Genomic DNA, 15,718 nt, shown 5'->3' with positions numbered 1-15,718 from the left:
CTTCGCAAACAGACAAAGCGTAGTATTGCTTTAGATCGAAAACGTCTGTTTGCAGAGCCTGACTCTGAAACTCCCTGAGCCTGGGAGAACAAACACAACCCTTCCCGGGGCCGTCTGAAAATCCCAGAGATCAGGTACAGTCTGGTAAAACAACAACAACAACAAAAAAAAACCTAGCCAGTCCCGGCACCTTGCTGAACACCTGGCGGTGGGGGCTGGGACGGGCGGCGACGGACTGTCGGGACAGAGACTGACATGCACGCGTACACCTGCCTCGCAGCCTTGAGAAGTCAGGTGGACACCTCCCCGGCCCTGGGAGGCGGAGCCCGACTCCCGCCTCGGGAGCGAGCGGGAGACCTCCTCCATCCTCCCCCTCCTTCCGCGGCTGCCGAGCGTCCCCTACCCCGCCACCCCCTCCCCCGGCCGCGGAACGCGGAAAAGGGCCCTTGCCACTTTAAATGACTCAGGAAGTGAAAGGAGGCCGCCGGCAGCGAAAGGGAAAGCGGAACCGGGGCGGCTGGGCCAGCGGCGAGGCGATCTCGCCGGGGGCAGCGCGAAGCAAGGCGGCGCGCAGCGCGGGGGCCGACGGGGGCGCGGGCCCGCCGCGCCGGAAGTGCCCGCGCCGGCGGAGGAAGCGCAGCGGGTGCTGAGCGGCGGAGCCGGCGGGAAGGCCTCTCGCTCCTCCGCCCGGCAGGGTCTGGCGGGAGCCGGCGGCAGTGGCGCCGCGGCCTCAAGCCGGCCCCGATACCCGGCGCAGCCAGTGCCCGGGACGGGACCCGGGCGGCGCGGAGATCGGGAGGAAGCCGCGAGGAGCCCCGGCGCCGAGCTCCGAGGCCCAGCGGCCTGGGCCGCGTCACCGCAGCCACATGGCCTCGGGAGGGGGCGCGGCCTTCGAGGAGCTGCCGCACGACGGCACGTGTGACGAGTGCGAACCCGACGAGGCCCCGGGGGCCGAGGAAGTGTGCCGAGAGTGCGCCTTCTGCTACTGCCCCCGCCACGCCGAGGCGCACGGGCAGAAGTTCCCCAGCCACCATCTGACCCCGTACGTCCACGGCGCTGCCCAGGCCTGGACCGCCGGGGCCCCGGGGCAGGGTGACGCGAAGGAAGAAGCCGGGGCCAAGGTGGAGAATGAGCGGGATCTAGAGAGCGAGGTGGGGGAGGAGAGCGAGTCCGAGGAAGACAGTGAATCAGAAGAAGAGAGCGAGACAGAGGAAGAGAGTGAGGATGAGAGCGATGAGGAGAGTGAAGAGGACAGTGAGGAGGAGATGGAGGATGAGCAAGAGAGCGAAGCAGAGGAAGACAACCAAGAAGGAGAATCCGAGGCGGAGGGAGAAACGGAGGCAGAAAGTGAGTTTGACCCAGAAATAGAAATGGAAGCGGAGAGAGTGGCCAAGAGGAAGTGTCCGGACCATGGGCTCGATTTGAGCACCTATTGCCAGGAAGATAAGCAGCTCATCTGTGTCCTGTGCCCTGTCATTGGGACTCACCAGGGCCACCAGCTCTCCACCCTAGACGAAGCCTTCGAAGAACTAAGAGTAAGTATTGGGCATTCAGAACATAGACCTAGAGGTCAGGACACCTGGGTTTCAGCTCACGTGGCCTGCTTGTGGCCACATTTGCCTTCACCATGACCTTAAAAAGCTAGTGTAGTCAACTTAATTGAGGCAGGGCTTACCCTCTTTCGGGTTGAACTCATTTGAGAATCAGTTGCAAGTTCTGGACTCTGACTCGAGGAAAATATATGTACACACGAAGCCTCGTGTATGATTTCTGGAAAATTGCAAGCCTCTGGTCCGTGGATCCCAGTTAAAGCATTCTTTGGGAGTGTTGACCCCATAAGCCAATTCCCACAGCATCACCGTTGTTGAGACTAGTGCCTGGACCTGGTAAGGCAGTCTCTTTGCCTCCTTGAGAATATGGGAAACTGTGCTTCAGCCAGTGAAACCAAACAGACGGTTCCTTTGTAGTGAAGAGGTGGTGGTTTCCATATTAAGGTCCTATGTGTCTCCGGTTTCTTTTAGCTTCTCCATGTGTGATAATTGTTTGGAAAGGAGGATGAGAGGTTGGAGACAAACTTAGAATGGGAATGGGAGTTCCTGTGTCCTCCATCTTTGGCAGGGGGACAGGACCTTCCTCTCTCTTGGACCTTGCTGATCTCCTAGAACAGTGTTTGGAAAGTCGTAGACATTATTAAATATTTTTTGGGCGAACAAATTTGCAAATGATTTGCCTTTTGTTTATGGTGTGGATGTTTGTAGTCAGTGAGAGAAATTGCTGGAGTTAACCAGGGAGGAAAGTTGGAGCAGAGTGACCAGTTCATTAGTGAATGTTGTCATAGTATGAGGACTTTTGTTTCCCTAAGCAACCTTGCAATTACTGGCACTGGGATAATAAATAGTTTGTTAACAAAAATCTCAACACAGGAGATTGTATTTTTTTAATTGTAAAATACACAAAGTGTATAAAATCATATGCACAGTCTAACAAAAAATTATAAAGCAAATTCTGATGTACTCTCTACCCAGATTAAGACATAGAATATTAGTATCAATATTGAAGACCTCTGCTCTTTCCAATCATAACCATTTCCCTTCCCCATAGGAAACCATTTTCTGGACTTCTGTGGTAATATTTCCTTACTTATCTTTATACTTTTATCGCATATGTAGGCATTCCTAAACTTACTTGAGCTTGACACAGTTGATGTCGTATTGTGCGTTCTTATGGGTTTTGCTTCATTATTTTCAGCATTGTGTTTGTGAGATTCATCCAGCGGGTAGCTGTGGTTTGTTCATTTTCATTGTGTAGAGTTCCATTTTATGATTATGCCACAAATCACCTATTCTGTCAGTGATGAGCATTCCATTTCCAGATTCTGAGGTTTCTGCCTATTATAAACAATATTGGTAGAGGCATTCTTGTTCTTTTCTCCTGGTGAACATCTTCATATATTTAAATGAAATGTAAACCTAGGAGTGAGATTGCTGGGTCACAGACTGGGCATGTCTTAAATAGCACCAGATTTTGCCAACTGTTTTCCAAAGTGGTTGTACCAGTTTGCATTGCCATGAAGAGTGTATGAGAGTTCCTGTTCTGTATCATCACCAGCACTTGATATTGGAGAGTTTAAAAAAAATTTTTTTTAACGTTTTTTTAAAGAATTTATTTATTTGACAGACAGAGATCACTAGTAGGCAGAGAGGCAGGCATAGAGAGAGAGGGGGAAGCAGGCTCCCTGCTGAACAGAGAGCCCAATGTGGGGCTTGATCCCAGGACCCTGGGATCATGACCTGAGCCAAAGGCAGAGGCTTTAACGCACTGAGCCACCCAGGCGCTCCAAGAATTAAAATTTTTGTCAATTTTGTGGATATGTATATCTTCTTGTGGTTTAATTTGCATTCCCCTAGTTACTCAGGACTTTGTGTATCTTTTGTATCTCACCTTTTGTGAAGTGCCTCATTCAGGGTTTTTTGTTCATTTTTCTCTTCGGTGGTCTGTCTTTCTCATTGACTTATAGAAGTTTATTCTGACTTCTTTGTTGTTTCTGTGGGTTGCAAATATCTTCTAGTCTGTTGTTTTTTTTTTTTTTTAATTGTGCCTTGAGTAGAAGCTCTTCATGTTAATGTAGTAGAATTTATCAATAATTGTCTTTATTGTTAGTGCTTTTTGTGTCTTGTTCCACTTAGTATTGATTTTCCCGTAGTGGAAATAGGGGCTCAATTTCATTTTTTCCCCTTGCAGGTAGCCAATTGCCCTAGCAGCATTTATTGAAAAGCTTGTCTTTTCTACACGGATCTGCTGTGCGCGTGTCCATATGCCTGTGAATGTGTTTCTTGGGTCTTCTGTTCTGTACCATTGATCTGTTAGTGTATCTCTGTGTGAAAAACATGTTTTCTTGGTTACCATAGCTTTGTAACATGTCTTAGTATCTGGTAGAGCAAGTCCTTCTATTTTGTTCTTCTAGAAGAGTGTCTCAGCCAGTTTTGGCCTTTTACATTTCTTAGGAGCATACTATAAAGTTGTATTAAGAAAGCCTGCAGAATGTTTTTTGTATTGCCTTGAGTTTATAAACCAATATATAGAGAATTAATACCATTCCAAGATAAAGTCTTCTCATATATTTACGTCTAAATTGCCTCATGATAAAGTTTTATCATTTTTTTTTTTTTCTGAAGGAACTTGTACATCATTTTGAAATTTATTCCTGGATACTTAAAATTTTATAGTATTGTAAAAAAAATTAAAAACTTTTGTTTTCTAACTGTATATAGGAAAATGATAACTTTTATGTATTTTGTGTTAAGATGTCTGCTGAATTCTCATAAATATTCTAATGTGTAGATTCATTCTACGTACATGATCATATTATCTGCAGAGAGGGACAGTTTTTGTTCTTTCCAATCCTTATATATGTTGTTTTTTTCTTGCCCTACTTTAGATAGGACCTCCAGTATAATGTTGAATAGAAGTGATAGTGGGTATTCTGACTTGGTTTTAACTGATGAATAATTTACAACATTTCACACTTAAGTGTGATAGTGGTTTGCTTTTTTTCACAGATATATTTCATCAGGATAGGAAAATTCCCTTTAATCTTAGCTTGGGAGTTTTTCTTAATTTTGAGTGGCTACTGAATTTTGTCAGGTGATTTTCCTGCATTTATTGGGGTGTTCATTTGATTTTACTCTTTTACTTATGTAGGTTAATGTGGTGAATTATGTTAATTGATTTTTTTAAATTTAAAAATCAGTAGTATGTTCACATGTCTCAGAAGTCTCTAGTTCACCTTTGTCTTTTTCACCTGATTTTGTCCCCAACAACTATTAGTAACCACTTTTATTAGGTTTTTGCTCATCTTTCAAATGTTTCTTCTTGTTTTTGTACACAAAAACACGGGGTGGGGTGTGAAGGGTCTTATTTCCGTCCCTTTACATTACTGTATTTTACAATTAAAGCAGTTTTCATTTCTGGAATAAATGCAACTTGGTCATGGTGAAGTATCTTCATGTTTTAAAATTTGGTTTATTAATAATTTATGTAGGATTTTTTTCATTTTTATTTACGGGAGAAATTAGCTTGTAAATTTTCTTTTCTGTACTGCCTGTATGAGATTTTGCTATCAGGGTTATGTTGGCTTCGTAGTATGAGGCATTGTGTGTTGCTTCTCACATAGATTCTCTCTTTTAATGCTCTGGAAGTGTTTGTATAAGATTGATTGGTATGTCGTCTGGATCTGAAAAGAGAAAGAGATAATTTTGTTACTTTGTTTTCTACTGTATTTTTGATGATGAATTCAATTTCTTTAATGGTTGTAGGTCTATCCAAGTTGTCTATTTTTCCTTAGGTCAGTTTTGATAAGTTACATTTTCCCAGAAGTTTGTCCATTTTTAACTTTTCATGTTTAACTTTTCAAATGTATTAGTATAAATTTGTGAACCATATTGTCTTACTATCTTTCTTTTTCGTACTGTAGCTATCCTCTTTATTCCTGTAAGAACCGTAAGCCTGTTGGTCATAATCTGTCTTTGATAATTCCAGTATATGAAGACTTTGTAGGTCTCATCTGCTGTTTGTTTGTTTGTTTGTTTTAAGATTTTATTTATTTACTTGACAGAGAGAGAGAGAGAGATCATAAGTAGGCAGAGAGGCAGGCAGAGAGAGAGAGAGGGAGAAGCAGGCTTCCTGCTGAGCAGAGAGCCCAATGAGGGGCTCCATCCCAGGATCCTGAGATCACGACCTGAGCCCAAGGCAGAGGCTTAATCCACTGAGCCACCCAGGTGCCCCTCTGCTGTTGTTTTTGATGGTATTTTTCATGTTTTTTTCATGTCCTTTTGTGTTATGTTTGCACAGCTCTTCATTGCCTTTGAAAAATTATTTGTGGGGATTTCCCAAGCCTTGGCATGAAGCTGTATTCTTCGAAAGAGGATTGAGTTTGCTTGTGCTAAGGCCTGAGAGTACAATTTGTTTGGAACCCCCTTTAAACTAAATGAATTGCTCGAGATTTCACGGATCAAATTTTCAGGAGGTACCTGCCCAAGTTTACAACTTCTTAAAGATTTCATTTTCAGGGTGTTTGGTGGCTCATTCGCTCAGGTCATGATCCCAGGGTCCTGGGATCAAGCCCCGCATCAGGCTCCCTGCTCCACCGGATACCTGCTTCTCCCTCTTCCACTCCCCCTGCTTGTGTTCCCTCTTCTGCTGTGTCTCTCTCTGTCAAATAAATAAATAAAACCTAAAAAGAAAAAAAAAGATTTCAATTTCATCCAGCCTTGCAGCTCCCCACCTCCTACTGTTCAGCTCTAAGGCAACACTCCCACAGTCCCCTTCAGAGGGTGAGATAGCAGCAAGTTTCGTTTGTCTTTACTCTAGGATTTTACCCTGGTAGGGGTGAGAGCATCCCAAGTCTATGTGGAAAGGGTCTCTTTTAAATGTCTTACTCTGAGGGCACCTGGTCAGCTCAGTTGGTGGAGTATCTGACTCTTGATCTTAAGGTTGTGAGTTCGAGTCTTACATTGGGTGGAGACATTATTTAAAAAACAAATTAAAAAAAAAATGTCTCACTCTGAGCATGCCATCAGCTTTGCTTTCTCTAACCTTCTCCTCTTCCACCTCACTGTGCACCCCCTGTGAAATGCACAGCGCAGTTTAATGCAGATCAGTAATGTCCTCAGATCAAGAGCTGCTTCACGTACTCTTCTTCTTTTTTAAAATATTTATCTATATTGAGAGAGAGAGCGAGCACAAACGAGAGAGAGGGAGAGGCCCTCTCCCCACTGAGCAATGGCCCCATGTGGCACTCGATCTCAGGACCCTGAGATCATGATCTGAGCTGAGGGTAGCTGCTCAGCCAACTGAGCCACCCAGATGCCCCTCCTGCACTCTTACTTTGTCAACATTGGAACAGTATTGGTAACTAAACTATAGATATTATTAGAATTTCACCAGATTTTCCTCTAATAACTTTTGTACCAGGACCCTGTGGTCACATTACATTTTTTTTTCTTTGCCTTTGATGACCTTGATAGTTTGGAGGAGTGCTAGTCCGGTGTTGTGTAGAATGTCTCTTAGTTTGGATTCGTCTGATGTTTTCCTCATGGTGAAACTGAAATTAATGGGGTTTGGGGCGATATAAATGCTCTTTTTTGCTTTGCTTTTTTTACTTAGCAGTGTGTCTTGGAAATCACTCCATAGATATATCTGTTTATTTATTTATCTATTTTTTTTTACAGCTACAAATAACTCCATTGTATGTCATTCGTTTTAATCTTAATTTATGATACTGTATTTTTCAACTCTAGAATGGTTATTTGGTTATTTTTTAAAGCTCTATTTCTTTGAATCTTTTGGGGTTTGGCTTTATGTTACATTTTCATGATTCTTTTCATGTCTCATAATTTTTCGTCCAATACTAGACATTGTGTTTAAAAGAACTATAGACACTAGAGTACTATTTTCTTTTCTCCCCCTCAGAAAGGGTATGCCGTGTATTCTATTACGCAGCTAGGATGAGAGGCTGATTATTTTGATCCAGTAAAGATTGGTGCTTGATCAGAGCTTGGTTGCAGCTTTAATTAGTTTCAGTTCATTCTGGTTTCAAATTTTTTGAGGCCAGTGTACATTTGCTTATTGGAAGAGAGTAAGGCTCCTGGAATATTAAAGATAGCCCAGCATGAGGATGGTGAGGGACCAGGGTCTTTGTTATGTTGCATTCATTCAGCAAGTATGTATGCAGTATTGCCCAAGGGCATGGGAGCTTCTAGCACTTGGGATATAAGAGTGAGCAGAATGGAAAAAGTCCCTAGTTCTATTGGAGCTTACATTGTACTAGAAGGAAATAGAGAAAAATAAATTAGCAAATAAACATCTATAAGTGTTATAAAGAAAAAATGAAACAGTGCAGGGTTAGAAAGGGACAGAAAGTATCCTAGCTCTGCCATTTGCTTTTTGACATTGGGCAAGCTATAACAGTTTGGCCTTATTTCCATATATCTGAAATGGGTATGAAGTTATGAAATGAAACAGGATTTTCATGTGGATAAAATGGTTTAGTTTGTGATAAGACATTTGAAAAATGCTTAACACATTGTAAGTTCTCAGTTACAATGTAAGTTATCTGCTGTTTTTATTACTAATATGAGGAGTCTGGTTAAACATACTTTTTTAAAAAAGATTTTATTTATCCATTTGACAGAGATCACAAGTAGGCAGAGAGGCAGGCAGAGAGAGGGGGAAGCGGGCTCCCCGCTGAGTAGAGAACCTGAGGAGGAGGAGGATCTGATCCCAGGACCCTGTGATCGTGACCTGAGTTGAAGGCAGAGGCTTAACCCACTGAGCCACCCAGGCGCCCCTAAACATACATGTTTAGATAGCTTCATGCCTAACTGGGTCGTGAGTGGCTGGTATTGGTGGAGGAAGGCCAGATTGTTGCCAGATTTACTTAGAGTAAAGCAAACTTCAGAATGGACAGAGAACCAAGGTGACTGTATGGAAAGAGGGACCTGAGGGCTGGGCCAAAAGAACCAAGGTGAGCGCTTTGAAAGGACAAAATTTACACTTAGTCCTTGGAGTGACTTTTATTTTATTTTATTTTTTTAAGATTTTATTTATTTATTTGACAGAGAGTGAGAGAGCACACGCAGGGCTGACAGTGGGGAGAGAGAGGGAGAAGCGGACTCCCTGCTGAGCAGGGAGCCTGATGCAGGGCTCCATCTCAGGACCCTGGGGTTGTGACCTGAGCCGAAGGCAGACACCTAACCATCTGAGCCACCCAGGCGCCCCTGGAATGACTTTTAAAGTCCTGCCTCTCCTCCTATGCTGTATTTATTTCTTCTTTGCTCGAGAGGATTCTGTCTCCAAGGATTTTTGTGGGTCCACATTTGAACTAACGTGTGTTCCAGTTTTATCATAGAAATATAGTTATACAGCCCAAATTATGACCTCTCTTTGAGTTATATAACCTCCCATTCAGATATGCAGGTTTCTCTTACCATAATTTCTGGCTCTGAAAATGGGTCATTGGGTCTGACAAAGGAACTTGATCTGGCTTATGGATTTATTCATAAGAAAATTCTTATATTGTCAAGGGGATTTGCAGTCATAGCTACTTAATGAGTCATTTTTGTTGAACAATAAAAGTGCAATTAGATGTTCTCAGAACTCTAGACCAGTAGTTTTAAAAAAAATTGAACTTAATCTACAATGAGAGAGGTATATTTTACTTTGTAGCTTTGTTTACACACACACACACACACACACACACACACACACACTTTTAAATAACTCAAATGGAACATTGTATGTCTTAGGAGATATGATGTTTTCTGTTTTTGTTCTATTCTGTTAAAAAAACTTCTAGATTCTCGCACTAAACTGATTATATTGCACATTAATGGGTATGTCCTGTGATTTGAAAAGTATGTGTCTAGTGCACTGTAGAATCACTGAAGGAAAGGCAGAGTTATAAAATGGCTAAGGGACAAGTGGTAGGCAGAGTTCCCAGCAAATGCTTGTGAGCATCTGTGTAGTTCTTAACATGACTCTATTATGGATAGATCTGAAGGGTTTGAAGCCACACCCTTTGCCCTCGAGTGTGCCTTTAAGATGGTTATTTGGGGAGAAGAATGTTTGGTTAAGGGCATGGGGAACAACTGCAGAGAAGAGCTAGTGAGGGAGCACTATTAGTGGGGTGGTTAGAAGGATCCAGGCATATGCTCCGAACAGCTGTGGCTCTAGGTATGTCAGTGCCACATCCTGTAATGGTCCATGACTGGCTGTTTAGTCAGCTCGTAAGAAGCAGCTCTGGTAGGGGAGCAGAAGGTTGAAGGTCTGCCAAAATGTGCCTATTTATATTATTTTTAATTGTCTGAAGGGTTGGGTTATCTTCTAATAAAACCATGAAGCACTGGCCACAGAATGTTTCTGTGTCTTATTTGTTTAGAATAAGACACACTAAGACTAAGGTAAAGGGAATGGCTTCCTGTCAGTTGAAGCAGCCCCGTATGGTTCTGTGGAAGATTTATGAGAGAGGTCTGCAGTTCTGGGATTGCTCATGTGAGTCTACCCTTCAAAATGTACTTTCTTAAGCTGTGATAAGTCTTGAAGTTAATACAGTGAAGAGGACAGAGAGGGCCTTAACTTTCACGGAGTTCACCCTCCAGCTGGGGAGAAAGAGAGGTAATTTGGGATGGTAGTGTGTCCTGTGAAATCAGCAAGTCATAGTAGTGAGGGAGTGAGTGGCAGGGCAGTGGCATAGCAGACCATTTTGATGAGGTAGTCATGGAAAGCATCTCTGAGCATATGATTTTGGGTAGAGACCTGAATTCATGAGATCTAGCAAAGATCTAGGAAAACCCTTCTTTTGTGTTGCCAGTTGAGTACTGCTTGTGCAAAGTTCAGTGATTCATAGCAGAGACGATTGCTTTGGTTCCTGCAACTTTTCATAAAAGGATAGTTGGCTCTTGAAGTTAGAAGAATAACACAATTTTAGGAATTGTAATGTTCTGTTAGCACAGGTGACAGTACTACCCTGTGGAGGGAGTATGAGCTTGTGGGGAGGACCTGGAGGGCTTCTGCAAGATTAAACACAGGAGAAAAGCTGTCTCATTGTGCCCTGTTCAAGTGTAGACGCTTTGTATGATCTTCATTATTAAAGTTATACCTTATAATCTAAAACTTAAGAAAAATTGTGGGAGGGACACCTGGGTGGCTCAGTCAGTTGAGCGGCTGCCTTTGGCTCAGGCCATGATCCCAGGGTTCTGGGATCGAGTCCCTCATTGGGCTCCTTGCTCATTATCCCTCTCCCTCTCGCTCTGCCCCTGCTCATGTGCACTCTCTCCCCCGTCACTCTCTGTCAAATAAATAAATAAGTAAAATCTTTTAAAAAAAAAATTCTGGGAGAAGAGTGGTTAAGGCAGAAAGAATAGTGAATGAGAAGTTTATTTATTTATTTATTTATTTATTTATTTGACAGACAGAGATCACAAGTGGGCAGAGAGGCATGTGGGGAGGGTGGGGAAGCAGGCTCCCCACTGAGCAGAGAGCCCGATGCAGGGCTTGATCCCAGGACCCTGAGATCATGACCTGAGCCAAAGGCAGAGGCTTAACCCGCTGAGCCAGCCAGGCACCCCGTGAATGCAAAGGTTCTAAGGTGGAGGTGAACTCTGGGTATTAGAGGGGCAACAAATAGGTCATTATGAAGTAGTGGGGAGTGAAAGAGGAGTAGGAGGTGAGGTCAGCAAAGTAAACGGTGTGTTTCTCACCTTGGTATCACATTTCTGAATAATCTGTGAAGGGTAATTCTTCAGAAAATACCTGTGACTGGCCCCATCCCTGCCAGTTAAATCAAAATCTCCGGGATTTATCAGGTATTTTGTAGAAGGTCCTTTTATTGAGATGTGTCTTGTGTTCATCTCATGATTAGACTAGAGTTAGTGGTTTGGGGGAGGAAGACCACAGAGTTAAGGGTGCATACTATCAAGATCACTATCGCGGTTGGTGTCTGGGAGCCAGAACAGATTAATAGCTTGCACTTATTATATATTACTTATGGTTAGACACTGTTCTAAGCTCTTTATCATATTATTAATTTGATCCTCATAACAATCCTAGAGGTCCATTATTTATTTTTATTTAAAGATTTATTTACGTGAGAGAGAGAAAGCACACGTGTGAGCATGAGCTGGAGGGGCAAGAGGGAGAGGGAGAGAGAATGTCAAGCAGATTCCGCACTGAGTACAGAGCCAATGCGGGGCTTAGTTTTGCCATCATGACTTGAGCTGAAACCAAGAGTCAGACACTTAACCAACTGTGCATCAAGGTGCCCCAAGGTACATTTTATTATTATCTCTATTTTAAGGAGGAAGGAAACTGAGGCATAGGGAGATCACATAACTTTCCCAGGGTCATAGTCGGAAAGTGGCAGAGCTTAGCCAGGAGTCTTAACAGCTGACTCCTGAGAAAAGGTCTAAGCTTTTCCTTCTCTCTCCCCCAAGAATCCAGTGCCTTCTTTTTCTCTTCCCGACCTCTTGATCAAAACAGAATGGGTTAATGGGGATTATAGATTACTAGATTATTGCTTTTCAGGGTAAGGTTGCTGATGAGTAGTCTTACTATTCTTAAACCCCTCTGCGAATAAAGGACCGTGTGCCTGTGGCACCAGCTTTTCTTGACTACAGCCCACAATACAGAAGTTGCCCTGTCTATTCATTGGTGTACCTTTTCTCCTCCCTTGCATCTGACCCAAGATTGGGAAGCCAGAGGTGAATCTGTGTCAGTGTTCAGTGTGTCTTCTGCTTGAACTTACAGTTCAGTCTGAGATGACCAGCTCAGTTTCATATTCCTGTCCCAGTTGGTTCTTTTAATATCCAGAGCCACAGTCTACTCTTGTGTGGCAGGTAGGAGCACAGGTGCTCATAGACTCTCTGAAGAGAGGACAGAAGATATACAAGGAATGGGTGGAACAAAATCTTTGGTCCTGATATGTGGGGTAGAGAGGAGAATGCGATAGGAAACACAGAACTCTGGCCCTGGAGGACTTAAATCCTTTGTATGTGTGTTTTATTTTTGGTTTTGGTTGTGTGTGTATCACTGTCAGGATCAAGCCAACATGGCATCAAGAAAAAATATTAATATTGATGTCCTTTACAGATGTCACAAAATGAATGAAGAATTAAAAAAAAATCCTTCAAATATGCTAAAGCCTCAATCCATACCATAGGCCAGATAACCATATTCTTGTTGAACATTAATTATATATTAAACTCACTTCGGATGTGTTTAGCTAGTTTTTGATCAGGTAGCAGTGTAATCTGCTTTTAACTTCAATAGAGTATTAGAGAAAATATTCATTTTAATGTTACAAGCTATAGCATATGGTTAATGTTAAAGACTGGTAGTTTAAGTTAATCCTACTTATCTGATTAATTTTTGAGCATTTGTCGTGAGCTGTGTGATGAATATGGAGAATAAAGAAAAGCTTTTGACATCAGGAAGCTTATAGTCTAATAGGAAAGATAGTCTTTTCAAGTGCTTATTTGTGTGTAAATAGAGGAGCAGTACAAACATCAAGCTATGTGGGGCTCAAAGAAAAGAGAAATTAATTTCAGGTGAAAACACGGAATCAGGAAAACATGGAATCAGGAAAGATTTTGTGGCAGGAATGGTACTCAAGGTGGACCAGATGGGTAGAATTTTACTAGGTAAATACAAACTAGACTGTTAGATAGCCCTCCTGTGTTCCCATAGCAACAGCCTATACACATTCACTGTAGCATTAGTTACAGTATACTCTATCGATGTTACTTCTTTCCATGTTTGACATGGGTTATAAACTCTTCTGGGGTCACTACTTTAAGTTATCTTTATGTTCCCAGTACCTAGCACAGTGCCTGTTGAGTAGTAGATGTACATGGAATATTTGGTGAATATATGAAATGAAATATGTCATCTAGTCCCAGGGTGTTGATGAACTGAAAGAGATAGTATTGCATAATCATTTAGTGTTTCAATGTTTACATTAGTTCACCTGCATCTAATACAAGGAAATAATTTGGAAAAATCCAAAATAATAGCAACTCAAACAAGATATTCATTTCTCTCTGTAAATGAAGTCTGTATATAAGCAGTTTAAGGCTGGTGTGGAGAAACTGTGATGTTATTAGGAATCTAGGCTCTTTCTAGCTCCACTCTGCTACCCTTAAGGTGTAGCGCTTGTCATGGACCAAGTTGACTGCTGGAGTTGAGCCAGCACGTCCAAGTTCCAGGATAGCAGGCATAGGAAAGTGAAGAAGGGCACACCCTTCTGTTTTAAGGAAACCCCCCAAAAGTTGCACATGTTGCTGCTTATGTTTCATTGGCTAGAGTCAGTCCTGTGGCCTTATTTAGTTGAAAGCGAGGCTAGGAAACAGTCTTTTCTCTAGGCTACGCTACGTCCAGCTAAAAGCTGGTGTCTGTTGCTAAGGAAAAACGGGAGAATGAATATAAAGGACCAGGCAGTCTTGCATTAGTTGGCTTTGCAATCTATGAATTTGAGTACTTATTAGCTGTGTCATGTTGGGTAATTCACTCAGCCTCTCTGAGTCTTGGTTTCCTCACCTGTAACATTGGCATAATAATTGTTTCTCCTTGTCGGGTTATAGTGAGGAACAAAGATCATGCGTGTAAGGAGCTTAGCATAGTGCCTGGAAGATAGTAAGCCCTCAGCTGTTGGTGGCTCATTCTTAGTACCATTATAAAGCCATCTAAGGTTCTATTCTGAGTTCAGTTCCAAACCAGTTAGTCTGGCGGCAGTAGAAGTTCTGGACACCAAGTTTCTTTGGGTGGAAAGTGTTCAGCCCCCTCTCCTTCTGCTCCTTCTGCCTGCTTTATTCTGGTGGGGAGATAGGCTGGTGAAAAAGTTGTCTTTGAGAAGAGGCTCCTGTATGTTTCAGTGTCCTGCTGGTGCCTTATGCACTAGCTAACCAAAACACAGCTGGTAGGTCTAATTTTAGGTTCACAAGTCTTGCCGGTTGTCCTCTTTAAATTCTGTTTTACATTCTGAACTGTGGGAAATTTTTATAGAAGCAGAGGGGAGGCAGGGGCGATACGCTCTTTATTTTCTGGTTAGGAAATAGCCTCCATTTTCTTTCCAGGAGGCGGTCATGGGGAGAGAGATTATAGACACCCCTCTGTTCTCCTCTCTGTCCTTTGGGTCAGTATGAATGCTGGTGGGGTGTAACCTGTGTTGAGTGGTAGACTCTGACTTCACGTGTGTGAAGTATGAAAATACTGGTCTTCAGCTGAGGTTATAAAACTAAGACAGTCTAGAAACTCTGTCTGCTGTTGGATTTTGAGGCTCTTTACAGTGATGAGAGTATAGTAATAATAGTTATTGAATGGTTTTAGTTCAGGTGCTTTTCACTCATTGTTTCCGTTGATCTCAGTACAGCTCCCATAATACACTATGTTACTACGATTCTCATTTTATGGATGAGGAAACTGATGCTCAAAGAGGTTGAGTTTTTTGGTAGGTCACCTAGCTAGTAAGTAGGAGGACTAGAGTTTAATCCCAGGTCTGATGCCAAAGTACATGTTCTTTCCACCCCCATGTTGACTCTACTCCCCCATTTAAATTATTCCCACTTATATCTAAACTTTAAAGTTGTACTAACAGTCTTCTCATGTTTACCTTCCGTATGAAAGTACTTAATAGATACTTTCTGAATATTCTAAAACTGTTTCTTTTCTACCTGAAATTTTCTTCCTAGATATTTTACAAAGTATTTTGATTAATAACAGACTGTTTTGTCATTTTTTTTCTGTTCAACCTTCTCTAGCTCAGTACTTGGTACTTAGTAGTGCCCCAATATGTTGTTATTCAATTAATAATAACAACAACAATGTTAACTAACACTTACTGAGAACTTAGTATGTGCCAGGTTCTGTACTATAAGCTTCCTACATGTTACCTCATCCAATTTTTACCACAGTTCTTTGAGGTAGAGTATTTATTAAGATATTTTTATATAGTGTTCGAAGTTAGTAGCATGATGATTTTTTCTTTGATTCAGTCATTCAATCAGGTATGGTATTTGGAGCAGTAGGGAATTTACCAGTGAGTAATTCTAAATTCCTGTTTTCTTAGAGCTTATATGGTATGAGCAAAACAGACGTAAGGAAGTTCAACAGTAAAGTATATTTCAAATGATGATAAGATAAATACTAGGAATAACAAACTAGGGGA

The 15,718-nt window shown here is 42.2% G+C and overlaps 1 protein-coding gene across 1 annotated transcript in view; it reads left to right on the top strand.

The window, feature by feature from the left end:
- Positions 1-602: 602 nt before the first annotated feature.
- The window catches only part of LOC111149611 (tripartite motif containing 44), a 108,397-nt gene continuing 93,281 nt past the window's right edge, over positions 603-15,718 (top strand). Inside the window, exon 1 of the mRNA XM_022506769.1 lies at positions 603-1,535. Within this exon, the coding sequence (XP_022362477.1) occupies positions 867-1,535 (669 nt within the window). The 5' untranslated portion in view covers positions 603-866. The remainder of the gene's footprint in view (positions 1,536-15,718) is intronic.

This window comes from Enhydra lutris, unplaced genomic scaffold, assembly GCF_002288905.1.
Source record: "Enhydra lutris kenyoni isolate GAN:26980312 unplaced genomic scaffold, ASM228890v2 scaffoldscaffold22, whole genome shotgun sequence".
Lineage (NCBI taxonomy): Eukaryota > Metazoa > Chordata > Mammalia > Carnivora > Mustelidae > Enhydra > Enhydra lutris.
Note: the sequence above shows the minus strand (reverse complement) of the source record. Positions and strands in the feature narration are given on the sequence as shown.